This window comes from Anabrus simplex, chromosome 1 (genome assembly GCF_040414725.1).
Source record: "Anabrus simplex isolate iqAnaSimp1 chromosome 1, ASM4041472v1, whole genome shotgun sequence".
In the NCBI taxonomy this organism is placed as follows: domain Eukaryota; kingdom Metazoa; phylum Arthropoda; class Insecta; order Orthoptera; family Tettigoniidae; genus Anabrus; species Anabrus simplex.
This window is the reverse complement of record NC_090265.1, coordinates 302588585-302604744: the sequence shown is the minus strand read 5'-3', so window position 1 is coordinate 302604744 and position 16160 is coordinate 302588585. Positions and strand designations below refer to the sequence as shown.

The window sequence follows — 16160 nt, the reverse complement described above, 5'->3', positions numbered from 1 at the left end:
ATTATTATTATTATTATTATTATTATTATTATTATTCGAGGGCGTGATTAAATTAGTGGCTTAGTTTCTGGCTTTTTACTCAGACGGCGGAGATTTGATTCCCGATCAATAGCGGGTACGAATTTTCATTCGAAAAAAATCACACCGAGCAAGTGACTGTGCGGCTTGAGTCACGTAGCTTGCATTCGTGGGATAGTGGGTTCGAGCCCCACTGTCGGCAGCACTGAACATTATTTTCCGTCGTTTCCCATTTTCGTACCAGGTACTGCATCTTACTTAAGGCCAAGGTCGCCTCCTTCCCACAAATAGCCCTTTCATATCCCATCGTCGCTATAAGAGCTATCTGTGTCAGTGCGCCTTAAAGCAAGTTCTATAAAAAAATCTCAGAAAAGGCATCCGACCTTAAACTCCCGGCCGAAACCCAAAATGAGCCAGGTAGCCCCAGCGACCTCAGAAATATCTGGGATGAGCTGAAGAAAAATAATTACTATTACTAGAGGACCCGTGCTGCTCCGTAGCGTTCATTATAGATATATCAGACAACTCGTCTTGATACGCCTGTCGTCATATTGTTTTTGCCTGCCCTCTTCAGTGGTTTTATGAACATTTAATGAGAAGCGCGTTTTGGCATTCCGCAGTTCGTAGACAGAATTAATCCATTCTGACGTCAAGGTGCCGTCTGTTTCGTAAACATTGTAACTGTTTTTCAGAATACCAATAATAAAAATATCTGAAATAAAATTACTCAAGAACGTAATAAAATATTTGAAATAAACTAAATTAGTAAAAATAATTAATCGAAATATTCGTAGTATGGGCGCCAGAGTTCACCAGAATGGATCCCTCGAATTTTACTAGACCATGATAATAATTCGTTCTCCCCCAGGAAGTATACGTAAAGCTGCGTACTGGTACATCTGCTTCAGGCCTTACCTAACCTTCTGAAAACGACTAAATAAGTAGGAACTGCACCGAGGTTCATCAATAACTCCACTGATTCTAAAATAACTAACTATATTCTCAATAAAATCCGTGCAAGAGCACCTCATCAACACACCAAAATACACTTATAATACACACACAAAATATTGCTGGAAGACTCCATATTTACAACAACATTGAAAGCTGTGGGAAAACGAAAGCGAGGACTAAGCCATCATTTTCAGTTAGTCCGTTGAACAATGCACATATATGCACTGTCTCTGTATCAACACGACCTGCAGATACTCATAATTGGCACTTATTATATCGCACAGATACTGTACCTGATAATACTGTGTGCACTGACTCTTAATACTTGTTTTAAAGATATATTTACTTGAGCAACACACACTTGTCGTTCCTGAATATAAATTATGGAAAGTCCGAGGTAGCTTTCACCAACATGTAACACCAGGCCGCCGCAAAGTGATACAATACCCAGTGCCTAAGCACTCCACAGTTTGTAGGTCAGCCAGTTCCACAAACATAAAAACACTACGTTCCAAGAACGTTTGAAGTCAAGTCCAGTCCAGTATAGTGCAGCAGTGTCACTCAAGTACCGTATCAGAAGTTGTAAGTGTACCAGTGTTCTCTCGCCGTATCCTCACATGCCTAAATACACATCATCTTTCCCCTTCCTGTCACATGATCCGTCTAGATTCATCCTGGCGAGCCAATCATGAGTAGATACTCTAGTCAAGACCACGCCTGAATCTCTTGCTGGCCCCAAGACAATAAAACCATCAACGGACACTAGGGTGTTTCACATGAGACATCGGGACTTTTCGACTACAATAACAAGTCCACCTCATCAGACTTTGGGATATACACATGAGTCATACGAATTTCCTGAGTTATGATAGCAATGATTTTCCCAGCAGTTGTACAAAACAAATTACTCGTACCGCATATGGAGACCTTCCAGCTTACAATATTAATAATAAAGTACAAATGAAATAATAATAATAATAATAACAATGATGATAATAAATGGAAATCGACAATAATATCTCTCACTTCTTACGAGAGTGCGAGGGTGTGATATGTGTGCTATCACAACATCTATCCATATATTCGCGTTTTTTATCCTGCAGAACAGTTGTCTTGTGATATCATAGGTTAGTTTCGAAGGAGCGGTTTTTTTTCATGCAGAGAACTACTTTTAAGATGCATAGCCTTTACTCTTTCTAGTGTAGCTAGGTTATCCTTTGATAAGTGTTCCAGATAATGTCTAATGTGTATGTCAAGATGAGGTCTGTTCGCACGTAGACTTTTCTCTCAGCAGCATGCAAGTTATTAGGAACGCTCTGCCATGTGTTGAATATATTCGGAAGCTAGGATAAGTTAGAGAATCAAGGAGTATATAGCAGGGAATAGTATTCTTCCTTGATCAGAGGGAGTGTATACTCTCTGGCTTGACAGGTAGTAATCAAACATGACTGCATGCAATGACATTGCTAGGGATGAAAATCCCATATATCAGAATGCTAATGAAAGTGCTAGTCGCTTAGCAACCTAAAGTACAGGATGTATTGCGGGTTAGGGTAAGCCTTCGCTTGCAATATTGGAGTGATCATTTATTGATTTGATTTTAAGGTTGGCTGAACTTAAGAGACCTATCAATGTCTCATGATTCACCGGAAGCTAATTTAGGAGAGAATAACACTAAAATGAAGCAAATCGGTCCAGTAGAACGGACGGACGGATTTGCCAAAGCTGTTTTTATTACTTTCAATATACGGTATGCATTAATGTATATACTTTACGTCCCACTAACTACTTTTACGGTTTTCGGAGACGCAGTGATGCCGAGATTTTGTCCCGCAGGAGTCCTTTTACGTACAACTAAATGTACCGATAGAAGGCTGATGTATTTGAGCACCTTCAAATATCACCGGACTGAGCCAGGATCGAACCTGCCAAGTTGGGGTTAGAAGGCCCACGCCTCAACCATCTGAGCCGTTCAGCCCGGCATTATTTATTTATTTATTTATTTATTTATGTATTTATTTATTTATATATATGTATTGTACCATTACGTTACATTAGCGGCCGTCAATGTAATGAATACAGTGGACAAAGATGGCGGACAATAACTTCAGGTGCGAGTACACAGAGTTGTGATCTAATAAATCGATATCGCCCGGCCGCAAGGGAAAAGAATTTCAAGAGTTAAATAATGACGGACAAAAAAAAATTTGAAAGAGAACGATTCTTGACTACTTTGTGACTGATGAAAGATACAAGTTTAAGGGAAGCTGCACGGCTTATAATAAGATTATTAAAGGATCAACTCAACGTCACATACGGAAATATTAATATATTAACGGAATAGAAGACTCTATCTGCAAGAATACAATACGGAAAAGGAGTATATTTGAAAGAAATATTCGTCACTGTGAGATCTGAAGTCAGAATCGGGGAAGAAGCTTCAGCTGAAATACACATTGCCGAAAACAGTACCATAGTGGCAAAATTTATTGTTTCCAGGAGGGAGGCAATAGCTGTTTAAGCAAAAGAAAGAACAAGGAATAGGCCAAATTAGAGAACATTATAAATTTAAAGAAAAGAATATTTTCGTCTAACACGAGTTTCCAACAACAAGTATTGGGAATTGAATTGCCTATTTTTCACCAGTATACTATGTACTCTACCATGTATTTGTTCTTTTATGATTGCATGATGACCGGTGACATGGACTCAGCTTAAACAGAGGAAATGTTTTGCTCAAGACTGATTAGCTCAAGCCAAGACCCAAGATGAAGCCGCAGATGACGTAGTCTTCGGATCGCAGCGATTGCCTGTTCCATGATGCCGTAGTCCAGCTGAGAGCCAGCAGAAATCCAGTTACGAGATAAGTATTACGAGTTGCATCGTAATGAATTTCAAATCAATTAATGAAAAATATTTATAGGTGTACAGGAGTGCTAGATATAAGAGATCAAGTGCCGATGAGAAGATATATGAATATAAATGCGATTTATTAGCCGATGAAAAGTGCTATTTTGTGCTATATAACTGCAATGCTAATGTGATAATGTTAAGGTTATTGGTAACTAGATCTGACTGAGTATTTATGCATGTTTTGTGCCAATTAATACGTATAGACCGTGAAGCGTTTAACCAGTTGTGGATGTATAAATATAAGCGAGATATAAGACGTAACCTAGAAATTCAGGTCAATATGTATACCAACCATGGCCAGTATGATAATAATATGGTAAAGAAGTGTTTGATATTACGAAGTTGCAGTGTATAAAGAATAGTCAGGTTATTGAATACTGCGTCCGTAACACAGGGGTTATTTTAGTGGAATTGAGTGATGATATATTTTAAATATGAAGGAATATATATATTTACAGAGGAAATGAAATGTTAATGTGGCATGTTATAAGTAGAATGAGGAGATATGTTTCGGTTCGTTGTTAAAGAATGGGATAGATAAATGAAATGCGGATTCCTGTGTTACATATTATATTTAGATTTTGGTTAGCACTGCAAGTACCGGTAATGAATATAGGCCATGTTGAGTTGAATGCATGTTTCGATCCATGCTGTTTTTGTTTCGTTGTAACTTTCGGAAGAGGATATGGTGAGGTTACGTGTTTGTTACGTATTACGATATATATATCTTTAGGAGTAGAATGAAATCTCGCACATTTACGTATTTGAAGGTCAGCATGTTAGCGCTTACACGAAGTACGGTCTGCTTTATCGAAACTATGGCACAGCGAAGAAATATTTGGGAGTATGTAAATATTTTAGCACATGACTTGCACTGTATGGCACGATTTTCGCAGATTAGAATGACGTACCGTCAAATCTATGGCACTCCGTACTAGATTTAGTTGGTTTATGTTGTACAGATGGTGATGTACTGAATTAATCTATTCATTTGGGTTATGATAGGAATTTTTGGTAACTGTATGGGTGTTTTGAACCCATAATTAAAAATGCTAATGCTTATCTCGTAACGTGGAAAGTCACTAACAAGAAGCCAAACGTATATTTAAATTGTTGGTCAAATAGACCGAAAACCAAAATAAAACTTAACTTATGCCCCAAAGAAAATTCCAAACAACATTAAATGAAAGATATTCCACTCCTCCTTGATTTAATAAAGGTCTGATCCCTATTTGTCCCCTCATACGAATTTAATAATGGAAGATATGGTATAATTTGGTTATTATCAATTATGTAAGCAAATGTATTGAAGATTTGAACGTTTTCAAATATGTTTATTCCGGAATCCAAGCACTTTGAGGATGATACTCAAAATATTACGATTTTCCTTTCCTTATTGCCAATGAATATATATGATTCATTGTAATTATACATTAGCATGCTAATAAATTGTATATAGATTTGATTTTGCATTTATAATCCTTAAGTAGGTAGTAGTAGGATAGCATACGGAATTATTGAGCTAGCTTACGCTTAATATTAGGTGAGGATCTGATAACTTCTTTTAATATAAGGATATATTATAAATATTTCAACGGATGGCGACTCTTCAACGGAATCCGCGATTTATTTAATGCATTTAGGAACAATGAAGCGAGTTTTACCCTGAGAAATGATTATATGCCATATGTTAGAACTTATGCTCATGAATACAATTCCAGTTTGGAATCTTTGTGTGACTTGCGACCCGATACTTAGAATTAAGAGGCCGGAGTAATATTTACATATGCGTATGCACAGGTAATATTTCAAAAACGTAAGACAGATATGCTGGTAAAGGTCGCAACTCAAAAGTAAGGCATAGTATTTATTTGGGGTAAAATGCACTCTGCTGTTGTCTATGAACTCTATTCTTAGAGATCGTTAAAGGAGAACTAACTGTAAAGTAATTTAGTTGAACTGGTTACCTTCTCCGTCATGATGTAGTTGCGTATTAACAGGTTATGTGGGAATATAATTGAAAAGCCTCGTTGAATGCGAAATGACAGGTGATGTAATTTACAGCAGTGGCATTTGTAATCTTTTTACTTGGAAAATTGACTTGTGTGCTCATGGGAGCAGAAGGGCGAGCTTCCTCCCCACATGAAATAGTCTCGTGTAGCAAGAATACGCCGCTATGTGGAATGTCGGGTTAGTCAAAGAGCCCAAATAGTTGTCCCGGGAGCACTGGCATTCCAGGTTCGATGCCCTATTGAAACGACCATTGTTTCCTACTGGGTTTTGCTCTAATACCTTCATAAACTCCAGCTCGCAAACCACTGAAAAAATTACGTCTCGAGACATAACACAACAGTTATTGAGGATATGAAAAACTGATGGCGAGAGGCGGATGATTGAAGATATTAACTTGGCCAATAACTGGAGTTGGAGGTTGATTTCTCTAGCGGCTGTGAATATTGTGAATCATCTCATTTAGAAGCACGAATGAAAATTATTTTCCAGACAATAATCTGCATCAGGAGAAGGATAGCAACTGCCCAGATAGCTTATTCAATAACAAATGCAGTACATTAGCATGCAGACATTTAGATTTAACAAAAATAATAACAAAACCTTCCTTAGTGAAAGCTGGACTATTGGAAGAAAGAAAGTCGCAGTCCAGGTGTCAGTCTGGGTGAATATACAGTATGATGTAATAGCTGCCTGATCCTTATAGCTCACACAGCGATCGGTTTAGTATGTTTCATGGATTATGAATTAAGTGCTGTTCATGATTTGCTGATTTTTAAATGTAATTCGTATCGTCATTTAAGCTTCGTGAGGCTGAAGGACAGAACGTGAACCAGAATATCATCATACGCTAGAATGTTTGTTTTCAGTATTAGAGAGGGCACATTCAATACTTACTGCCGAGGGTTTTATTGCTTTTCAATTTGCTTTTTTTTACTCTGATTGGGGGATTTTTACGGACGTACGGGAACGGTGCGACAGCGCCCGCTCTCTCTTTTACCGACATGCGACATCTAGGAATGATGACAAACGACGCGGAACTCGCCCTCTAGAAGCCGTGGAGATGTCTGAGAAGAAAGGAGAGTGGAAGGCTCCGAAGATATGAAGAGCCAGATGGGTTTTGGAAGTTACGCGGAGCAGAAAAGGACAGCAGAAAACAGGGACCGCTCGTTGCAGCGACACGAACTGTATTGATTGCTCTCCAGCTGTAAATTACTTAGATCTTTTTGCTTTACGTCGCACCGACACAGATAGGTCTTAACGCGACTACGGGACAGGAAAGGGATAGGAGTGGGAAGGAAGCGGCCGTGGTCTTCATTGAGGTACAGCCCCAGCATTTGCCTGGTATGAAAATGGGAAACCACGGAAAACCATCTTCAGGGCTGCCGATAGTGGGGTTCGAACCTGCTATCTCCTGGATACTGGCCGCACTTAGCGACTGCACCTATCGAGCTCGGTTTACTTAGATCTAACGTAGGACTAATATGCAATATGTTAACAGGAATCCATACTTAGTACTGTTCCAGTCTTTGTCGAAATGTGCATTCACATGAGAGGAATGTTCCACTCAATAGAACCACTGAAATTTTTCCTTCCCTATTTCAATGCGCGTGTCATGTACAACCCATTTTGGACCTTGGCATACCATGACGACTGCTGCCCAGCCCGAGGGTATGCAGATATTGGAGTGCTGCTTGGTCAGGATGATTGCATCATCTGTACTGGAGTCCGATTCCCAAATCTGTCAGATAGTTCCCAACCATTTCCTAGAAGACAAATGAGCTGGTTCCGAAACTGAAGGGTCAGTACAGGAGTTGGTTCCCCAGTAAACAGCATTTTCCTTCCCATTTCTAACAGACTGAGGACTGTGTTAACGCTACGGCGGTTGATATGGTTAAAACTTTTGTTATGCAGTATCACAATGAATTCCTCAGTTTCGAAGTCGTCAATTACAAGCTATGTAAAGAAAAATGATATTTTGCATTTTTAAGATATTTATCTGTTTTAGTTCAGCTGAAGACCGTACATGTAGTTTTTAGCTCTCGTGTCAGTTTATCTGTTTGACAGTTTGTCCGTATGCCTGTTTTTGTTCTACAATCGTGGGGAAACTGGTGAATGCATTTTTCCCAAACTTGTCTACAGTACTCACCCAGGAGCAGGCTTGGATATATTTGATTTAATCACTTCATAAACTGGGATTGTTATAAGAAAACTCAAGCGTTATTCAATGTTTTCTCGTATACTGTCGCTTTTCTGTAAAATATGTAACTATACGGGAAATGGCCCTTTATTTTAATTTGTTTGTTCTCTACGTTTCAAATACTCTTCAAATGACGGAGAAAATTACTGTTTTCTACGGAGTTAATGTTCTGCCGCGAATGACAGACTCTCGCAGATCGTCAGTGAATCTACCGATTGTGTTGGCAACGTCTCAGCCCGCTTGACGACAAGGAAGTAACGTAGGTAACGAAATGTTCATCATTCGTATAAACTCGTGGTGGTTCGTTGGGTAGTAGGTGAGAGAGGCAAAAAAACAGCCATTTTGTGGGATACTTGAGGAATACCGTTGGAGGTTACGGTCGTATTCGTATAATACTAACGAGGGAACGCATACATGTGATTCACTCGGATTCGGTTGAAATTTGGTAGGAATATTCGTGGGAGGCAGTAGAATGCTAAGGTGAAAACTGCATGTCCCCAGCGCAAGTTTAAACGCCAAAATAGAACAAATAAATAGTCGTAAAATTAGAAGTGCCGCGAGAGTATCGGGGTTTGGCGGAGAGGTAGGGAGGAGCGAAGCAGCGGACGTGAGCCAACTGGGCTGTGTCGAGCTGCGCCAACAGCCAGGCAGCTTATAGTTAGCGCGTTCCCCTTAACTTGCCGGTTAGATGTGCAAAACGTAAATATGAAAAATAGCACATGAAACAAGTGTACAAAGGACGATGTTTGAACAACGATGCCAATACGATTTGAAGAATTCACGCCCGAGTTCTTGTTACTCGTTGTAATTAGTGCAATAGTGATTGTTTACAAAAAAGTGTACAAGGCACAGATACTGTGTGCACCATGCACATCTTACAGCGCTGTCGCTTTCATAAGTATTACATTGATTATAGGAAGGCTCTTCTTTGAAACAATAATCGACTGGATTAACAAATTGTGAAGGTTTCTTGTTAACATAGCCACATTTGTACCAAATGTACTGCCATATGCTACGAAAACGCGGAGAGAACTGGTTGTGCGTCAAAGATTGCACTTTTAAAATGTTGTTCCTTAAATGTACCTTGATGTCTAACGAGTTTAACAAAATTAAATCGTACAAAATACGTATAAATTGCTTCCAAATGCGGTAGCCCAAAACATCTAACGGCTGGATAAGTCCAGTGGTTCCTTTCGGAATTGTTTGAACATTAATGATTTTCTTACTCCCAATTTTAGCATTTAAAATATTTTCTTCTTTCTGTCCGGTCCAGGAATCGAGTACTAAAACACTGTACTCTGGTACTAGCTCACAATAAACATCCCGTAACCATTTCTGTACAAGTTCTTTGGTCAGTTTTCCAGACTTTGAAGGCAAAGTGTACACATTTGGTGCGGTAAATAGTATTTTTTCTATATTAGGACCAAATTTGCCATTTTTTCTTTCAACACCACTAGCAACCTCGGCAGTTGTCCATCTGCCGAAATTATTGGCTGTATTGTGTAGCTATGAGTTAGTGAATTCATAAATTTTGCTTCCGCTAATACGACTTCTTCTCCTCGTTCATTGTGGGTCCTGCCAGAATGGAACTCTTCATGAAAACCAGACTGATCAGTATTAAACACGCACTCTGGGCCGTGACTTTCTATTAATTGCGACACTTTTTCAACAAACAGTGTCGCGTTACAATTAGTATCTTCTTCTTCTTCTTCTTCTCCTTCAAATTGGTACTTTTTAGATACGAATTTGCAAATTTTTCTTGATCCAATTTTGAATTTCTTTTTAAAACTCATTACCCAGGAATGAGACGCTGGAAACGTGTTGTAGTTAACTAAACGAGCGTACTTTAAGGCCCATTTTTTAATATTTATATCGTGAACAATTTTGTTTCATTGTCTACTTTCTTTGAACTTTTGATAAGTCGTCTTCGTAACAAATAAATTTTTTTCTCCCATTGTGCCACCGTTTTCCAGTTGTTGCTCCCACCTGTAAAGCTCTTCCCGGAACTTTAATTTACAAAACATGTTTTTCACTGATGCGAAGCTCCTCTGTTTCTCACCTTTGTTTCGCCAATATTCGACGACCTTCTTCTTATAAGTTATTGGGATTGGGCATCGTTCAGCCGTTGTTGTGGATGCAGGGTTAGAAGCGACATTTTTGGAGATGAGGTCAAATAACGGTGTTTCAATATTGTCTTCCTCGAAATCAAAGCCATCATCTGACATAATCCAATGTGCCATCCAGTTCCACTGTCATATCGGTATCCAAAACCCTGTCGGCAATTAGACCTGTAAAACGGAGACAAGAACGCAATTCCTGTGAACGCTTGTTTTTCTCGTAAAAGTAAATATATATAAATACATTGATCTACTTACGATATAATTCCCATCCCAAATTCCTTTCATCTTCAGAAAATGGGGTGTCTTTTTTGTCACACTCTGCAAAACAATTCTGTAGGCACACTACTACATTCCACGGATTGAATGACTTCTGTAGTGAGCGTATTTTTTGTATCTAGGTGTAAAAAATTCAATTATTACCATACATGGTTAAAGTAAATATACAGTCACCATTCATAAAAATGACTATAAGAACGTCAGATTTGACCTGTCATTGTAAGAACGTTGTCTCATCGGACGACTAATCAATGTGTTCCTTTTGATCTGCTTTGACGTTTCTAATCGGGAAGATACGAGGCATGCGCGAAGTGCGGTGTAGTAAAGAAGAGTGGCCGGGAGGGCGGGGGTGGTCATTCATTCGACTCGAGCGAGCAGCCCGACTATACGCTGCTCAGGTCCGCTGCTTCGCTCCTCCCTCCCTCTCCGCCACACCCAGATACTCCCGCGGCACTTCTTATTTTACGACTATTTATTTGTTCTATTTTGGCGTTTAAACTTACGCTGGGAACATGCAGTTTTCACCTTAGCATTCTACTGCCTCCCATGAATATTCCTACCAAATTTCAACCGAATCCGAGTGAAACACATCATCGCTGGAAAGGTAAAAGGTTGTATTCCACAAAGCTCTTCCTATCAATTATTCTCCTTAAGACTGGTCACGCCTCCCAGCCACATATGGATACGCAGTCCATCAGAACAATGTCCGTTGTGTTCGTTTTCCTATGTCGACGATTAAACGAAAATGAACCTTACATGCATTGTACACTAGGAGTGCGTAAATACGTAATGCAAACGTACATTCCTACAGTACGGTACTGTAAGGTTCATTTTCCTTTACACATGGGCATAGGAAAATGAACACAATAAAATTTGTTCTGATGGACTGCATATCCATACGTGGCTGGGAGGCGTGACCAGTCTTAAGGAGAATAATTGATAGGAAGAGCTTTGTGGAATACAACCTTTTACCTTTCCAGCGACGACATGTATGTGTTCCCTCGTAAGCGTGGTTGTAAGAGCCCCCGTGACTCAGGCGGCAGCGCGCCGGCCTCTCACCAGTGGGTTCCGTGGTTCAAATCCCGGCCACTCCATGTGAGATTTGTGCTGGACAAAACGGAGGTGGGGCAGGCCTTTCTCCGGGTACTCCGGTTTTCCCTGTCGTATTTCATTCCAGAAACACTCTCCAAAATCATTTCATTTCACCTGTCGTTGATTAATCATTGCCCCAGAGGAGTGCGATAGGCTTCGGCAGCCGGCACAATTCCCATCTTCGCCGCTAGATGAGGGCTTCATTCATTCCATTCCTGACCCGGTCAAATGACTGGAAACAGGCTGTGTATTTTTATTAAGCGTGGTTGTTAATATTTGAGCAGTACTGTGGAATGTAGTTCATTATTTCACACTGAAAGGTATTTTCTGGCATTTGCTATAACTGTTACTGTACTTCTCCTTTCTGCTTTAATTTCTTGGTTGCTCCTTTAGACTCTGCCTTGGCTCTTTAGGCCTAAATAATAAAACAATCAGTCATCATCTCATGTGAATACTTAATGTGCCCATTGCATTTTCTGACGTGTTCCAAAATGGCATCAGAGTGAAGGTATGGACCACACATGCCAGAATTATATGAAGTAAACTATAATTTAAAAGTTCACAGGAGGCCAAGACCGAGTAAGAAGCGCACAATTTCAAATGCTGTGAGTAGAGAACATAAAAATGTAAAGTGGATTGTTTGAAAAGAAACAAGTAAATATTATTATTACACTAACTAATCTGCCGAGATACTGGACGGACAAGAAACATTCCAGCTGCGTCAGGAAAGAAAAATATTAGCCAAATTAAACGAAATACTCAAATATTATTCGTTCTAAAGAAGATACAGCGTAATACACAGCATTCAGCGCAGAAGAAAAGAATCGCGCCGTGAAATAAGGAGATTTGAATTAAATACGCTCATCAACTGATCAGACGAGGAGCGAAACGACACGTCGAAGCTTATGAAAAAATAGAGATTGGAGGACAGAAAAATAACCAAGAATCATTACCAAGAAGCGAAATTAAGAGATTCTTAAGCCTTAAAGAACAGAATTATTATATAAAATTCTACTGTATATAAAAAATTAAGACAAAGATAATTTGTGTTTTGCTAGTGGCTTTACGTCGCAGGCAAAGATAAGATCGAAGACACACTGAACCCAGAGTTAAATATTTTGGGAAACGTCAGCTCAATAACCAAATACAAGAGTATTGACGAGATATTTGATTTTCAAGGAGCATTAAAATGAATTCTTACTTGTTGGGATTATTTTATGTTAACACTAGCGCAAGAGAGAAGATGATTACGACTTGCTAAATTCGAGGTGGACGAACCTGGAGATGAATATGTAACCAGCCAGCCAACCAAACCTGATGAAGGGGAGAACTCCAGCTGACCCATAGTATCCAGCCCGCCAAGGACTACAGATGTAGCGCCGAGAGCTACAAAGCCGCCATAGCCATTGAATGACAAGCTTATTAAATGATAGTTCTTAATTTAGAATGTAGTAACCTCATGAAATTTATAGTAATTGTGAAGTATTTAAGATAAAAAGTGACCTAGTGAAGTGCAATCATTGAATTATATACTACGAGGTTAAGTTGTGATAAAATCGATATATCTCGAGGAAGTTATTATACATGTATTGAGTGTATTATGATAGCTGATTAATGTATGATTATTTGCGAGAATGAGTGTAGATTTCACACAGCAGAATGAGAGTGTATGCACGTATTAGATTTCTTAAATGGGTTTGGAAGCCGAACATGCTTCTTAAGCATCATCATCATTAGTCGTTGTGCTCATTACTGATCGTCGTGACCTCATAACTCTATCATTTCCGTGTAGATTGAGTTATTCCTTGTTGATGTACGTTATGAAATGGTATTATGGAATACTAGATGTAAAATATTATGATCCAATGAAGTGAATATAGATGCAATGAAACATAATACGTCGTAGGAATTGTTTTATATGTGAAGAGGTTATGATATGAAGAAAAATGGTTATGTTGATGTTTATAATTGATTAAATTGAGCGATATATAGAACTGAATGGAGTAATATGAAAGAAGTGAAATGAAGTGTTAGGAAGATAGTTGCAGCAAAGATGTAATGATGGGTGCTAAACATAAATATTCACATTATGGATCAATTATAAGAGGCAAGCACATAGAATGATTAATACTTCGTGCGAATATCGTAAGACAAGGTAGGCATGGCTAACCCAGACGCGTATATCAGAGTAGATGGTTTCTGCTATATTAAAATAAGGCTGTGTAGTAAGGACATATCCATAACAAATATCATATAAAGGTAATACACGAATTGAAAGACGGGGTGTGTGTGTAGCTGTGTTAAATAACATAGATGTCGGAGATAATACTGAGCTGTCGCTTAACTTTTCAACGAAAATAATGCTGCAGGTAAAGCCAGTTATGGAATAAGAGGTTGAAATTATGGCTAATTAAGAACTAGTCGAGTTAGTAATGAGGTTTACATTATTTTTATTTGTGAAAGATACGTGATGATTTTACGAATACGTAAACATTGTAAGACTAGGATGGTAGGTGCCAAGATTATACCTAAGTGGCAATAGGTGTTAGTGACCTTAGCATGTCATTCAACGAAGATGAAACGATATTCATAAAACAATTTAGATTGCTTAACTTGAAAGAAAACATCTAAATATGAATCATGTGTTATAAGAATCAGTGATACGATTGATTTTTCCAATTTGATTATTATTTAAATAATGTGAATGATTAACTAAATTTTTTACCTATCAAATGAAGATGTAAAAACAAGATGTTAGCTAATGTCAGGATTGAAATTTAATTTTATTAAGTCAGCGCTAATATAAATGAAATCCATGGATAATTTTAATTTATTTTATGATTTATCGGACGAATATTTTAACAAGTTACTTTATCTTTTCTTCTGTATTAAATTACATTAATAAACTTATTATAGATTTGTATATGTGTGAGTGATTGATTTATAGGTAATTGTCGTAGGATAACTTTGTCTTAAGTGGATTTTTGCGATTTCTGATGATGTATGCGTTGGAAAAACATGCGGTAGGATGGAGACGTTCATCCGGTATTGAATTATTTCGCATAAGGTCGAATTTCTCTTCTGAATTCACGTTAAGCCAAATTATTTACATGAAGATTTACCCTGAGAGATTATTAAGCTGTCGGAGTATTTTTATTTGTGTCGTACCTGGACGCAGGGTGGGCGCATTAACAAGCCCTGTGCCTAAATTTCTCCTCTGTACTGATATGATCAGAATTTAGTGAGACTAATTTCATTTTCTAATACATCTATATGGTATTATATCCTATGCATCTGTATCTTAAATTTTATCCGAACTTCAGTTTTCCTGTTCTTGAAAATGAACGACTCCCTATGCCTCAAAAACCTAATACCGTAGGAATCGGAAGAGAATGGAAGTTGGCGGGCTGAATAGCCCAGGCAGTACAGTGCTGACTTGGAGCCCAAATTTGACGGGTTCGACCCCAGCTCTATGAGGTGGCATTTAAATGTGCTCAAATACGTTAGTCTCATGTCGGTAAATTTTACCGGCACGTAGAAGAACCTCTGTGTCAAAATTCCGCCATTCGGCGTCTCCGAGAACCGTACAAGTAGTTGCTGAGAAGTAAACCAATAACATTGTTATCAGAACGCGTTTGACCAAAATATTTCGGATAGGAAAGATGAAGTAAGAAGTCTGTTTGGAGCGACGACTCAGTTATAGGTCCCACGGTTGCTACCCCATGCTTCCTGGTAGACCGCCCGTGAAAGAGGCGGAGGGGGAACTATGTAGTCTTATTATCGTAATGTATGGGAGAAAAGGATATTCATCTAAGTCGTCGGGGTCTGTATGTTAGATACTCCCAAGTAAGTCTATAGCAATCGACTGAAAAGACCGAGAATAGTAGGTTCAATTTCGGCAGGGATTAAGACACAATCCTAACTTAATATTTATTTCAGTCTTCTTCCTTTTCTTTCAAGTTCGTAACACGTAGCGAATTTTCATGTTTAATTTAACGATATAACGTAGCCAGACCAGTGGTCCTCTTAGAATAAATAACTTTTAAATTAATCAAGCTATATATTAATACATTTGAATGGATGAAAACCATAATGGTATAAGTAGCATTTTGGTCATTCAGAGAAAAAGGCATTGAAACATCTTAACACTCATATAAAGCATGCTATTTGTAGTTATGCCACACATCACTAGAGCGCAGAATATTATCGCTATCACTTGTATCTCTTTGCTGGTCAAAAGATACATCCTCCCGGAGTTACATCCTGCACTTAACTCATTTAAAAATAAGTCACTTATACCGTTATGGTCTTCATCCATTCATTTGTACGTTTATTTGTTTATGATTTATTTTACGCAATTTTTTTCAGTCAAGAATTCTCTGGTCTTTTGCAGGTTTGATGTTAGGACCTCTTATGCGTCGTTTCTCTTTCCGTACAGTGGCCATGGCTGGTGGAATTTTCACAGCTAGTGGCCTGATGCTTACCAGCTTGTCGACTACACTGGTTCACATGATCATCACCTACAGCTTTTTCGTTGGTGAGTTCATTTCACCTGCTCATGGAATTTCAGCAGGAAA

General features: G+C 38.6%; 1 protein-coding gene across 2 annotated transcripts in view; it reads left to right on the top strand.

The window, feature by feature from the left end:
* Positions 1 to 16160, top strand: part of LOC136856724 (monocarboxylate transporter 12-B) — a 191366-nt gene that overhangs the window by 132517 nt on the left and 42689 nt on the right. For both annotated transcript variants that reach the window (XM_067134798.2, XM_067134797.2), the window contains exon 4: positions 15977 to 16120. In XM_067134798.2, coding sequence (XP_066990899.2) covers positions 15977 to 16120 — 144 coding nt within the window. The remainder of the gene's footprint in view (positions 1 to 15976; positions 16121 to 16160) is intronic.